This window comes from Felis catus, chromosome B4 (genome assembly GCF_018350175.1).
Source record: "Felis catus isolate Fca126 chromosome B4, F.catus_Fca126_mat1.0, whole genome shotgun sequence".
Classification (NCBI taxonomy): domain Eukaryota; kingdom Metazoa; phylum Chordata; class Mammalia; order Carnivora; family Felidae; genus Felis; species Felis catus.
In genome coordinates, this window is record NC_058374.1 from 125,028,077 (window position 1) to 125,042,769 (window position 14,693).

At 50.5% G+C, this 14,693-nt stretch overlaps 1 protein-coding gene across 4 annotated transcripts in view; it reads right to left on the minus strand.

The window, feature by feature from the left end:
• APPL2 (adaptor protein, phosphotyrosine interacting with PH domain and leucine zipper 2) overlaps positions 1-14,693 on the minus strand; it is a 54,320-nt gene that overhangs the window by 3,598 nt on the left and 36,029 nt on the right. For all 4 annotated transcript variants that reach the window (XM_023257395.2, XM_023257396.2, XM_023257394.2 and 1 more), the window contains 8 exons: positions 14,003-14,161; positions 12,434-12,622; positions 11,135-11,177; positions 10,996-11,052; positions 10,811-10,899; positions 6,125-6,283; positions 5,934-5,986; positions 4,204-4,378 (listed from right to left, as the gene is read on the minus strand). In XM_023257395.2, the coding sequence (XP_023113163.1) occupies positions 4,204-4,378; positions 5,934-5,986; positions 6,125-6,283; positions 10,811-10,899; positions 10,996-11,052; positions 11,135-11,177; positions 12,434-12,622; positions 14,003-14,161 (924 nt within the window). The remainder of the gene's footprint in view (positions 1-4,203; positions 4,379-5,933; positions 5,987-6,124; positions 6,284-10,810; positions 10,900-10,995; positions 11,053-11,134; positions 11,178-12,433; positions 12,623-14,002; positions 14,162-14,693) is intronic.

A 14,693-nucleotide genomic window follows, 5' to 3' on the forward strand; every position in this document is an offset into this window, starting at 1 on the left:
GCGAGATGGCTCCATGGGACTGTCCAAAGGGAGCATGCGCCATGGGTCTGCCTGTGCTGAACCCCATGTAGTTGAAGCTCCGGGAACAGCTTTATGGAAGATTGTAACAACTGGAGACTTTCACATTTCAGTGCTTATCCAAAGGGGCAGCATTAGAATTCTTCACAGTTCTGATGTAGAATATAGACAGATTGTATTCTGTACAGCCTGCTTCTCAGAAGACATTTATTGACTATGGTCTTTTCCTTGAAGTCTAATTTTTTTCCCCTAAATATGGGGTGGGGTGAGAAAACAGTGAACAGATTGTAGCAAAACTATTCTGTGTCAGTTTGGGTGTGGGGGAGCACGGTCTTTTAAGAAGGTATATTCTAGGGGTGCCTGGGTGGCTCAGTTGGTTGTCAGGCTCTTCAACACTAGCTCAGGTCATGATGCCAGAGTCATGGGATTGAACCCCGCATTGGGCTCCGAGCCGGGCCTGGAGCCTGCCTGAGATGCTCTCTCCCTCTCTCTGCCCCTCCCCACTCACACGCCTGCTTGCTCTCTCAAAAAGCAAAACAAAACAAGACAAAAAAGGAAAACTTCTGTCCTATTTATAGAAGGCATAGCACATATTCTTTCTCCCCTTCCTCTCTCTCCTGCTCATTCTCAAAAATAAAAAAAAAATTTAATTAAAAAAGAAGGTATTCTAGATGTATTCTTACAAAACTTTAAGCATCATCTAATAACCAGGCTGATGTATCTGGAAAATACACTGCATTAGAGAATCTATCGCTGTCATACATACATACAAATTTCTACTTTCTAAACATGGTATTATTTATTGATTTGCTATAAACTCTGTGGGCGAAAGCAAAAAATCTATTCTCAGTCTTTAAAAAATGGTTAGAATTCCATTTATATGAAATGTCCCAAACAGGCAAATACATACACACAGAATATTAGTGTTTCGTGGCTGCATGGGGGGGGGGGGTTTAAGAAAAGGGAATGAGGGCTCACGGGTGTGGGTTTTCTCTGGGGATGATGAAGATACTCGAAAACTGTGGAAACTAATGGTTGCACAACTCTGAATATACTGAAAACACTTCAGATGGGCGAGCTGTATGGGAAGTTAGATCTCAGGAAAGCGGTCGTCCGCCCAGAAAGGCTGCGGTTGGAAATACGTGCGGTTCAAGTATGGGCCTCACCGCAGTCAGAGGGCTCTGGGCTGGCTGCTCGACTGTGCCCTTGTGTAAGTCACCCTGACTCTTCCAGACTCGTCTGTAAAAGTGGGAAAAGGACCCCACTTCAAAGAGGTGGTTAAGACGGTAAGAAAATGTGTATGGATTTTTACACATTTACAAGCTAAATACATGTTTTCTTCATGTCCCTATTAATTTGTATGAATTTAAAGATTTAAAAAATATACCTCATAAACGGTCTCCCTCAAGTAAAGTTTCTTAGGTATTTTGTAAAACTTTTCCATAAATGTGAACTTAAAACATGCATATTTTGTGAGTAACTTAAAAGGCTGCTATCTTAAACAGTAATACGGATTTGCCTAAGATCTGATTTTCAGAGCGCCTGGGTGGCTCAGTCAAGCGTCCAACTTCAGCTCAGGTCATGATCTCATGGTTCATGAGTTCGAGCCCTGCACGGGGCTCTGTGCTGACATCTCAGAGACGGGAGGCTGTTTTGGATTCTGTGTTTCCCTCTCTGCCCCTCTCTCCCTCGCTCTCTCTCAAAAATAAACATTAAAAAAAAGATCTGATTTTCTGTGGGACTTCTCATTTGTCTCAAAACATGAATTCCAATGCAGGGATCTGTGTGTGGAAACTGTGGTGAAATATACCTAACATAAAATGGACTACTGCAGACTAATGGGCTAATATTTAGTACATTTACCACACTGTACAACCATTACCACTGCCTGGTTCCAAACATCTTCATCACCTCCAAAGGAAGCTACACACCCATCAGACAGTCACTTCCATTCTTTCTCCCCTCAGCTTCTGGCAACCACTAACCTGCTTTCCATCCTCGACACTTCAGATACAGGATCAAACAAAATGGCTGACATCTTCCACCGAGCATGTTTTCAGGGCTCAACAATGTCGTACCTACCACACATCAGGACGTCATTTCTCTTTAAGGCTGGCTCCTACTCTGCTGTGTTAAATACCCCATCTTGTCTATCAATTTGTTGATGGACGTTGGGATCGTTTCCACTCTTTGGCTACCGTGAACCACGAACATTTGTGTAAACTTGGTTATCTGAACAGTTTTCAATTCCTCCGGGTGTCTACCAGGGCTGGCAATCTACATTTAACTCCCAGAGAAGCTGCCGAACCATTTCCCACAGTGGCTGAACGGTTTTAACTATTCCCACCGGCAACGGATTCCAATTTTTTCACACCCTAACACTTGGTATTTTCCTTTTTATTACAGCCATCTAAGTGAGCTGAAGCGATATCTCACTGTGGACTTGATGTGCATTTCTCTAATAACGAGTGACACTGGGCATCTTTTCACATGTGCTTGTTGGCCATTTGTAGATCTCCCCTGGAGAAATGTCTACTCAGGTCGTTGGTCCATTTTTTTGGTTTTTGGTCTTTTTGTTGATTCTTACAAGAGTTCTTTATATATTCTGAACATATAGCTTTATTAGATACACGATTTGCAAATATTTTCTCCCGTTCTGTGGGCTTTGTACTTTGATAGTGTTCATTTGATGTACTGTGATTTTTCACAATGCTTTTACGTATATTTACTCTGTTCTTATTGGTGGAGATTACAGGAACGATGAGCCAATGCCTATAAAAGGTGCAGGGCATGCTTGGAGAAAAGCTTTAAATAAAGTTTTATTCATAAGAAACTTACTCTCAGTAGAAGGTTTATAATGAAACGAAAAAGACTGGTTTTAATGAATGGAAGAAACTATATTCTGACTTTAACAAAGTCCTATTTAACTTTTTGAAGCTAACATTTACTGGGCACTTATGCCAGTTGTGGTTGTATACATGTTTGATGTGCATTAACTCATGTAGTCTTTATGTCAGCCCTATGCAGTGTGGATACAGTTATTTTCATCTCATAGCCCAAGAAGCTGATGCACAGAGGTTAAACTCGCCCAGGTCATATAACTAATGAAGGCCAAAGCCAGGGATAAACGTAGACATTCTGCCTCTAACGCAGTGCCTGTGATCTCACAGGAATAAAAGGTAAACCTCATATACATGATCTAAAATTTTCTAGCAGCCACATCAAAAAGAGTGAAATAGATTAAATAAAGTATATCAAGTTAATGTCACCTAACAGATCAAAAATACTACCAGGATATGTTATTAATATAAAAATTAATGGCATATTTTGCATTCTTTTTGGGGGGTTAGTATGAGACCCTAGAAGCTTGCTATATGTATTTTACACTTAGAACATTTTAACTCAGACTGTCATTCCGTTTCAAGTGCTACATGCGAGTCCAGTATTGGATGGTGAAACTTCATAAAGCCTGTGCTAACCATGGCTTGACGGTCCTTTGCCGTCACTCATACAGATCTTATTACCTAAAACTCCAAATCACATAGTTAACATCACTTGGCTCATTTTCATCCCAACGAATATTAATCAGATTTTACTTGTGGTGGTCTAATGATCTCGGGTAGGTTCATGTTCTTTTTTCACTGTTGTTAATTTTTATAAGTAGTACTGCATTCAGAAATGAAAATCCCGGGGCACCTGGGTGGCTCAGTCACTTAAACGTCCGACTCTTGATTTCGGCTCAGGTCGTGATCTCACGGTTGTGGGACTGAGCCCCACATCAGGCTCCGTGTTGACAGTGCAGAGCCTGCTTGGGATTCTCTGTCTCGCTCTCTCTCTGCTCCTCCCCCGCTCGTGCGCTCTCACAAAGTAAACAAACATTTAAAAAAGAAAAAAAAAACTTTCTTTTTCAAGCTCTGAGATATACTGAGCAATTCTTCAGTGATGGCATCATCACGAACGAGAGGACTCATTCACCACTAAGTCTCTGAGGGTACCCACTCCTTAGGGGAACAGCTTCTATCCACCGTATCTTGCAAAAGCAGAATGTACAAAGGAACAGGGCAAAGACAAGAGCAGCATCTTCACTTAATCCGATCAAATATTCTAGTATGAACATTCTAGGTGAGTAAATGTGCCTTAAATGGGGAATCAGGTAAAGCTGTAAGGGTCTGAAACGAAACATACCTCAGAGTCTGACTGGTGACCATCAGGTGGGACTCTGTCGTACGGAAGATGTTGTGAATTGCCCGAGCGGCCAATACTTGTCTCATTGCTTCGTAAATCACTTCAGTAGTGTTGTCTGTTTTGACTGCCATCGAGCCCAAAAACCGAACTACAAACATCTGCTGCAAAAGGGAATCTGCAAGAGAGCGTTTTCTGCTCAGGATCACATTCGCTTCCCGGCTGCTGCCGGTCTGAGAACAGGCAGAAGACCTCAGGTCTGGTCTGCCTCCTGCGGAGGGCTTCCCGGCAAATTCCTCAACACGGGGCCGAAGCCCTGAATCGCCTACTGTCTACATTTTGGCTCTTTGGAACGACTTCATTAGACTAGAAAAGCACCTCTTTGTGCATCCGTAAGATGAAAAGTCAGTACCACACGACCATCCTTCTAACGCTAAAACTCTAGGTGGCGGTATATACGTCTTTTCTCTGAAAATAAGAGCTTCTCCGCTAGATGACAGAAAATTCATTCCTCGGGCCCACTGATAAAGTCCTCTTGAAGAAGAAAATCCATCTGAAGAACAGAAGACCTGATTGGGGGCTCATCCAGTTCACACATATCGTGCATTACTGAAGTGCAGTGACGATCTCCCAGGAGCTAACGGCACATCTCCAACTACTCTGCTTACCAGATTCTAGTAAACTGCCAGCACTGGCCCCCGGATAATGGCACATAACTGACAAGACTGGGTAACTGCAACCATAACTGGAAGATCACAGAGGTTTAAAGGTTGGTTTTTTTTTTTTCTGTAAGAATAATTCACTTCTCCACCATTTCAAACTAAGATGGCTACTTTTTCCTTCCTCGATCTATTAGTGTCTTTGCCCCTAAAAATAACTTAAGGGTTAAAAGAGGAGAAAAATATAATTAATGTAATATTATAAGAAGTGACTCCCACATGAAGACAGTTTTTACAAGTTCGGAAGTTTTTTTTGTAGAGATTTTACGGGGTGGCCTATATGGAAGGTCAGCTAGAGACGGGGCGGCAGACCTGAGGCACAGCCTGTTAGCCTCCTTCCTTCCACCGGCCCCCTTTCTGCCCGATTCCGTACGAGGTGCCAACTCTCAAGTCCTGCTTTTAAGTCTGAGGAAGCGGCATCTCATTCTAACGCTGCTCTCAGGCTCCAGGCGTGAGGCCCTCAACTGCCTCCGCTCTGCAGAGTGCTAGGTTACGGTCAGCTCTGCCGGGTGTGCTCTCAGGTACTAGAAGAATGTAATCAAACGCCAAAAATCTGATCTTGAACAAATTAAATACCACCGAGCCATGTCATCTTCAAACACAAGAATGAGCTGTTATGTGTGTTTTCGGCATTCTGAAATGAAACAGCATATTCATGTCTCACCCAGACTGCATTTTATTGTGACCGCTTTATCCTCTTTGAATCTGTTTTGTAGTAATCTGGTCTCTGATTTAGGTTTGGCCACTCTGTACGCAGGAGCTACAGAAAGGGTAAGGATGGGCCAACACTGTGACACAAGTGGAGAATCTGTCCACATCCCTGCGGGTTTCATTTAAGACCTGCCTTCCCTGTACGCATCCTAATGAGTTTTCAGAGAACGACAGACCCGTGGGTCATAATTTCAATTCATACCTTCAAGTCCCAGCTCTCCGGAACATGATTCCGCTCCGCGTTTCAATGGCCCTCGCCATTCTGTGAAGGGGAAAGAGCAAGCACACAGACCACCCGCTCACCTTCTGCTTCTGGAAAGGTCTCATCCTCAGTTTCACCAAAAGGGTTGATGCGCCTAGGGAAACGGCCAGAGGCACACAATCAAGACATTTCTGGCCAAGAGGGCACTCAGTCAGAATGGCAAGAGTGTCTGGAGATGGGGGTGGACACAAGAGACACCCAAGGTCACTTTCATTTCTCCCTGAGCCCGCACCTGCTCCCCCGGTTCTGGTCCAGGAATTCTGTGGCAGGAAGGACGATATCAAACTGGATAGGTGTTCCCGGTGCGATGAGCTCATCGGCGTCGTCGGCACGGACGGCTGCTTGGGACACAATCTTGTCATCTTCTGTCTCTGCATTTCTCAGGTTCTGACTGGAGTATAAAATAGGGGGGAAATAAATCCCTTTTAACCTATGCCTTTATGATCAAAAGAACACATGCTGAGCGCTGATGTGACTTTTACAAATAGATAAGGGTGAAGATTTCAGTCAATCCTTCAACTCCTTCTACAAACAAATCTTCACAAAACGTCATTCGTGTCCTTGGTTTAACCCCTTCAGATCCCCCCACAGTGAGCTCTGCTGCCCAGCATTCTGCGTTGTCATATCACTTAACACACGGTCTACTGATTTTCTGGATCTTTCTCCCTGTGAGACAGGTTTTTGAGGGCGGGGGCTACAGCTAAATCATATTTGTTGCTTGCTATAAAGGCGGCACTCAAAACCGTTAACTGAACGGATAAATACACCTTGGCCTGCATTCAATCACAACCTGGCTTTCACTTCCCGAGAGCCCCCTGCCGCTCCTGTAACGCACCCTCCACCAGAGGGAGCTACACCGACACACCACAAGCTTTTCCTTCCTTCAGTCTCCATCCCAATCCTCTTTCCCACCAGAACAAATTCCTCTCCATCCACTAAGCCCGTCAAGCCAGCCCGACCCTCTGTCCTCTGCACTCCAGTGTTTCTTCCCAGTGAGCCCCGGGACAGTCTCGTGTGTCTGAACACCCAGAGCTCGGCACCGTGTCCACACAAGCTGCAGGTGAGACGGTGGCCCGTGACAGGAGAGCGCTGCCAGTACGGTGACCAGTCACGTGCCACCACGTGTCTTCTCTTTCGGTGACAGGGTGCTGGAAGAGCAGGTCTCATGTCTTCATAATCTTCTCTCCCCAGCTGGAGTGTAAACCCCCTTGAGGGACAAAGAATGTCAAAATACTTTCATTTCTTCCGTTATCTGCAGCCCAAGAGGTCTCTCCGATACCCTTCTGTTCCTCGTTCTCAAGTCTGTCGGTAACTGAATGCACCGCATGCAAACTACTCTAAGGCAGCCGTTTGGCAGGTGAGCGCACTGACCGGAGAGTGGACGGAAACGCGACACAGGCTTGTGGCCAGTCACCGCGAGGAGAGACCGCTCTGCTTCAGCTCCCTCGTGACAGGAGAGGAGAGGGCGTGCGGTCTCTGGAGCCCCGGAGTAATTCTGAGGGCGCCGGGTCGCCAGGTGGGGGAGCCAGACTGGGAACCGAAGTCTCCCCACGGCCGGTCGTCGTTTTCCCACCATGTCACACTGCTTCGGTCCAAGTGGCACAACGACATCCGGTCTTTACGAGAGGGGCACGAATTTGTAAGTGGTGAGCACGGGAGGAAGGCAGGAGAAGTTCGGAGGGAAGAGGGTGCGTCCGAGATGCTGGCTCCCCCGAGAGACTCAGAGGAGAGAACACCAGGAAGAGGAGCGGGCCGGGGTCGTGGAGGGCTGTGACACCGTCGGGTGAGGTCTGCACTTGACTCTACGTTCCCGGGAGCCACTGAACACTCTGAACCCGGGAGGGACGTGACGGAGCACCCCGTGATCGCCACGTCACCAACTCCAATGGACACTTGGCGACCACTGTCCTATGTCACACACCCCACGTCAAAGCATCTAACATAGTTGAGCTCGCCCCTCCTTAAAACTCTTCTTTCTCGGTTCCTGCTGATTCCACTTTCCCTGGTGTTTCTTGGTGGCTTTTACAGGTTCCTTCCCTTCTATTCCAAATGTTGGCGTTCTTCAGGATTCGGTCCTAGGCTCCTCTCTTGTCCTTCTACGCTCGCTCCCAAGATGATCTCTCTCGCCCTGCTGAGCCCGTGCCGATGAGTTCCTGATTCATGTGCTCGGCTCTGGGATTTCCTCTGTGCTGCAGACTCGTATCAGGAACGTGACCACCGGCTCGTGCTGCGGGCCCCTCAATCTTCTGTCCAGAAGTGAGCGAACCCCCGATACCCACTCCTTTTCATCTCAATACGCCACCAGCTGTCCGGGTGCTCGAGCCAGACTGCGGTCGCCCTCTTGGTCTGTCCCTCTCCCTCCACTCGTATCTCCTTCTAGCACAAGTCCTTCAGATTTTGCCTCCAAAATAAGCCCCCCATGACATCTACTTTCGCCTCCTCTGCCACAATCCTGGTTTGAGATGCCACAGCCTCCTGACTGTGCTCAGTCACGGGCTTGCCCAGCTCAGTTCCGTGTCCTGCACAGCAGCCAGAGCTGCCCCCGGACGACGTCAAGTGAGCCACCTCTCCTCTCTGCCACGCACACATCTACCTCCCTGAACCCTTGGACGGCTCCCCCCGTTCCTGACCGTGCCTGCCTGCCTGCCTGCCTTCGGGAGCTGTTCCTGGCCCCACCCTCCCCAGCCGGCCCTGCTCCCCCAGTGAGACTGGCCTCCCTCCAGTTCTCCCGACACACCAAGTGCTCTGCCCGCCAGCCTCCTCAGCTGCTCCGGGAACGCAGGCCACCTGGCTCTTTGCGAGAGTGGCCACTCCTCATCCTTCACTTCTCAGTCTGAATACCGTCTCCACGGCCAGGCCTCTTCAGGACAGCACCTCTGTCCTTAACACCAGCGCGGCTTTTCCCCATTTTAACTAGGTATTTATTTACCCTCCGCCTGGCTTTACCGACAAGACTCCGCTTTACGCCCCAGCCCAGTGCCTGGGCACAGAGCAGACACCCCACAAACCGACCCTTGACTAGCTGGATAAGCGAGTGCGCATTAGAGATACGCTACCTGGGGAGGAGGGGAAGGCCACGTGTGAGGCCTGCTTGGGACTGAACGGCAGCTTGCTCCCAAGAACACAGTTTCCCTGCTCCTGCCCCCTCTGTCAGCAAAACATTTCTTCATTCTGAAAGAGCTGACCCTAAAGAGAGATCCGCCCTCTCCCACCTCCCCCCACAGCTCTGGGCCATCTGGCGGCCACATCTGTCACCCTTCCAGGCTCAGTTCAGCCGACTGGCTAGAGGATTCTGCCGCGTGACTGACTTATTCCCCAACAGAGAGAAAAATCAGCTCTTGAATTAATTAAATCTGAGCCACAGACTCTTTTTCAGAAAACCAACCACCTCTTTAGTAACACCAATTAAACAACACACTGGCACCCTAGCAAGACAGCGTTTTCAGGAACGGAAAGGGACCCGGGAGGTCATCTAGTTTCGCCTCTTCCCGTGTCAAAGTCGAGGAGACAGGCACAGAGAGCTGACCTGCTCCAGGCCACCCAGCTGTGTTCAAGGCAGAGCCATCAGAGAGTCCGCAAACTCCAAAGCCAGCACCCTGCAGTGTGCCTTCTCTGTCCCCAAGGCCATACAGGGAGGAACAGTGCCATCACCCACGACGACGAGGCCCAAGGACAAGCGCTCAGACTGCCGTCCTCAGAGCCGCCCTTAGCAACACGCTCCCCGCACAAACTGTGGGATCCAACACCTGAGCGTGACCCGCTGCCTCATGCCCACTTTCGTCACCTTCGCTCACGTGCACGGTTTCAGCTACTGCTGCTGTAGCAGACACCCCGTCCGGTGACCCCACCCTGCCCTCCGCCCGTCACGCCTCAGCCCTGTGTGTCGTACACCCGCAGTGCCGCAGGCCGGTCTTTCTACACGGGGGTCACCCCTTTCTCAGAGATCCCAGTTCCGCTCCACGGCCCAGCACCGGTAAGCAGGGCACCCAAGTCTTTCGCGATCGAACTTCCGACTCTCCCGGCCCGATCGTGGCTCCTTCCCACGTGCCCCGTGCTGCGCGCACACTGGCTCCCCCTTCACAGAGCCCAGACCCTGGGAAGTTCGCTCTTAGCTTTCAATCACTTCTCTCCAGAGACATGCGATAATATCTGCAGATCATTTACGTAATGGGGTTCCTTCTACCGTGCCTCTGAAAAATGGTCACCAAACACAGTCCTAATTGTCATTTACGTCGGATGTTGTGCTTTCATTAGCAGCCCTCTATGATTACAACCTTCTTACTATTTAACCAAATGGAGCGTCCCACTAAGAAAGGTGGGATTCTGGGAATAAACCCCAAAGCCATGTTCAAAACAAGAATGAAGGCAGAGGCAGGAAAATATTCACCGTAAACGATAATAGCAAACTCAGGAAAGGGAGACTACCTAAACATTCAACTGCTAATAAATCAAGGAAGAGAATGTGTAGTTATCATAAGGAACAATTACGAGAAGTGTAAAAATATGAAAAATACACATGAAAAAGCAAGATTAACGCACACGTGAAAGTATCAGTACGCATGCGGGTAAGGCCTGGGCAGTAACACAGACCACCGTTCCAGACTTTAAAAAAGTTCTCGTTTTGGTTCCAGAACTCTGTTGATGTGGACAGGAAATGTGCGACTCCCTGGGCAGCAGCCCCTCCGTGCAAGTCCTACGTGCTGGGACTGCGGCCGGCCAAGTGCTCCAGCAGGAAGACGCGCTGGACTCACGCAGCCAGTGGCTCCTGGCTCTGCCCCTCCCCTCCCCCGGCAGTCCTTACTGCTTCTGTAGAACAGACCCGACACCATCCCTCCGTGCCGGGTGAGGACAGAAGGACTCCTGCCGATTCCCAATACCTCAATACAGAAAAGCCACTTTTCCACGGTCCTTTAGTTACCTGGGGCACGAGCTTTCTGGTTTTTTCCCAAAACTCGTAATGGGGGTCACTGCTTGGAGAGCCGTCTGATTCAACTTGATGGCGACTGCCTACAAGTGCACAGGAGGACACGCTCAGTCCGGCAGGGGCGCTGACCCTTCGGACCGAGCGAGGGGCGGGGACGCAGGTAAGGCCGTGCGAGTTACCTCTGGGTTGTCAGTCAGGTAGATCTGTCTGGAGATGTTGTTTATGGCGCAGATCCACTGTGGAGAGAGGGCGTTAGAAACCTGCTGGATCCCAGTCACCGGCTAGACCAGGACAAAAATGAAAGAACAAAAGCTTTACCTCTTCGTTTTCCTTTCTGCTTTCTGCCTGGAGGATTATTCCCCTGAAATAAAGTGCATTCAAGTCAGTGCTCCCCAGATCTCGGTGACTGAAGCTTACTCCACATTCACTGAAGTCAGCTGGGTCCCAAAGAGAAGGACCACAAAAGGCAGCATGACCGGAAAGAAAAAATGGGGCTCTGGCTTGCTGCTCATCCACTGTGTGATCCTGGACGGACGCTTCCTTCCCCTAGGCCTGTGCTTTCTCATCGATAAAGTGAGCAGCTGGGCTCAGGTCTACTAGCTCAAGTCTGTGGGTCCACAAGCACAGACTTCTTGTTGGCCCCTTAGATGATCAGGGCAACCCCTCCTCCCAGCCACGCCCAGAGAAGCCAGACACTCCGCTTTCCCACCGAGGGGAATAGGACAAAAATAATACTGCCCTGCCTTTGGTGAGGGCTTAACCCTTCCCAGGGACCCCACAGCTATGGGAGGTGGGAGCATGGACCTCAGCCCTACTTTACATGTGAGAAAACCAAGGAGTTAACTGCCCGGCACCACGACTGGGATCCCAGGCCTCTCCTGCCGCCCAGGAGGAAGGGTGAGGTCTGAAGTTGCTCTGAGAACCTGGGAGGGGAGCCAGTCAGCACTGTACCAGCTGGCCAGAACACGCTACTGTCCAGACAGCATCTCAGCTCAGAACCCCACCCGGAAGCAAACGTGAGCAGAGCCGGCTCCCATGGAAGGACGGCCGGCCCCACTCCTGGGGGCTCAGTTTGAAGCTCCTGCTCCAGAGGGGACCCCATTGCAGTGGGATCTGTGAATGACTCCAAGTGACCTCTTCTGGGCTCCTGAGGCACACGGGGGTCTGTGGGGACAGCACGCTCACAGCAGGGAGTGCCGTGGCTGAGCACACCGCCCAGTTTGTCTCCAGTTTCAGCCGGAACAGCAGACTCCCCAGGCAGGTCTGCCCGCCCTCCGCCCCAGCACAGTACACAGAGCTGGTCTGGGAACAGGCAGGGGTGGCCACGGCCTTCTCTACAGATCTTTGCTGACAAACGACTCTCCTATGGCTGCCTCCCACACAGAGACACAGAGGCCCAGTCTCCTCCAGGGACTCCTCACACGAGGCAGACTGGATCCCACAGGGGTGCTGTGTGCTTGCTTAAAGAGAGCATAAAACAACCTCCCCAAAGACCAACGATCCCCGGAGGGGGCCTCTCCCATGGAGGGCTGGCATGGAGGGACACGCCAGGAGGCCCCGGGCAGGGGTGGGGTCACTACCCTTGCTCTCCTCCCAAATAAGACCCGCGTGGCGTACGATTTTCCATTGGGAGTGGTGATCTGGAAGCAGTATCGTCGGTCTTCACAATCCACTGCCATCACCGAGCAGTTGTCCAGGTCCTGGATCAGGCCCCCGGCAACAGCTCCCCGGGGTTGACACATGAGGTTCCCGCCTTGCGTGAAGAAGTAAAGCCGCTCCCAGGTGGTGGTGACCAACCCTGTTTTACTGCAAGAATCGTGACTTTAGAGAGCCCGTCAGTGCTCGGAAGCCCGCGCAGAACCTCAAGGTCTTGCAGCCTCTTTACCAGTGTTGGTGGCATTTGAGAAAAAATGCTTCTCCACATTAAAGCAAAACTGCAAACGCAGAGCAGCAGAAGAGGCAAACTGTAGCTGGAGTGACCTGGAAGTCACGGGCTCTGCCCACTCGGGGGATGCCTACCCAGGGCTCGCTCCGGCACGTGCCCACCCTGCAGCAGCCAGACGCTGGCTTCTCCCCGAGACCTGTAAACGGGAGCTGTGAACCGAGACGGTCCACTAGGACACAGACCGAACTATCTAAATCTAGTGAGAGTCACCAGGGTCACCCTGGCTCACAGCACCCAGAATTCCGGGGACATTAACTAGGTTGAGTTTTGCTCCAACTGGATGTTACTCTGGTTTTGTGGGCTGCTTGCAAGAGGAATATCCAGTAACTGGCAAGTAACACCAGAATCTTGTAGGATTTTCCATCCGTATAAAGGAGATACTTAACTTGGGATCTCAACAAGCGGGGAGAGCCTTGAGGAGCTCCACGTTGGTAAGAAAACAGCCGGCAATTCCTCTCTGTAGCCCTTCTATCTGTGAGGTATCAGGTGCACTCACCTGATTCAATGTTTCTCGAGTTGCAACTATGTGCAAGGCACTAGGTTTCCTGCCTCCATGGTTGCAATTATTTCGCAAAACTGGAACTAGCTAACGTGTGAGTGCCTGTTCCCTGCTAGGAACGACCTCATTCAATCCTTGGAACGACTTCATTTAGTGGGACTCATTGCCAGCTGTTTCACAGGTGACATGACTGAGACCCGGCCACGGGGTCTGACTGAACCAAAGCCAGAGTGTTCACCACACCAGACAGCCTCCGTCTGCTCTTGGACACAAGGAAGCCCGATCATCCTCTCTTTAACTCAAATGGCCCCAAGTGACATGGTGTGATTCAGCCTACATGGACCCGGATGACCCGGAAGGCCTACAGGCCCCGACGCCAGTCTCAGCTGCGGGCCCCGAGCACACTGCTCTCACATGTCAGCGGCCTGGGCTAAGGGCGGGGTGGGATAGGAGCTCTCAACGGTCCAGGCTGATGACGGTTAAGAGCAGGCTATCTGCACATGGCCACGGTCACCAGGGACGGGGTGACCCGCCCCTCAGAGTCCACAAACAGGCCTCTTACAAGGCTGTTTCAAGCCCCTCTCTCAGCTCTTTGGGCCCTGAGCCTCAAGAGGCTTCCTGCGTGGCAGGTGGGAGGGGCACTGTGCAGGAGTCCTTCCCCACCCTCCCCTGCCCCAGCCCTCCCTTCCCCCTCTGAGGGAAAACCGATTTTAGAAAAAGAGGCCAGCTACGGCATTCTCACTTTCTAAGATTCAGGTAACCAGCCTTCTGGATGAGGTTCCTGTTGATCTGTGGTGCAGCCACATCAAAGTCTGGGGCGTAAACAGACTCCTCGACAGAAAGCAGTTCCTGCTGCGACACCCGCATCTTTTCCGCTTCGGCTTCTAGTTCCACCTGAATGCTTAAGACAGAAGGCGTCAGGTCAGCGGCTCCTCATGGCCAACCGAGTGCTGCTGAGCCACAGATGGCGGAGCTGATCCCGCGGCTTCCTGCCCCACGAAGGGAGCTCAGACCCCAGACGCTGGAGATCGAGGGGACTCAAGTCCACGTTGCTAAAAATGTTTACATGACTGCTGTTTGAAAACAGAACAGGTTGGCCACTGGCCAGCGCCCCAACCCAGCGAAACAATCTCTCTGCTGACAAAGTGGTATCCGGGCTCAGACCTGTGGATGCAGATTTTAGGAGAAAAGCTTTAATAAGCCCATTCTCAGGGCTTCAGGTGCAGACCACCTGCGAAAGTGCTGGAAAGGAAGGAAACCGCAGTCATTCCTGCCCCTCTGCTCCCCCTAGTTCTGGAAGTGGCCATTGGAGGATGGAAAACAACCAGGAGGTAGGACGAGGGCACATGGACAAAGACAAAGGCAATGCTTTTCCTCTTCTAGAAGCCATACAGCTGCCCGAGACCATGGAGCTGGGCCCAGGGCTGCCCACA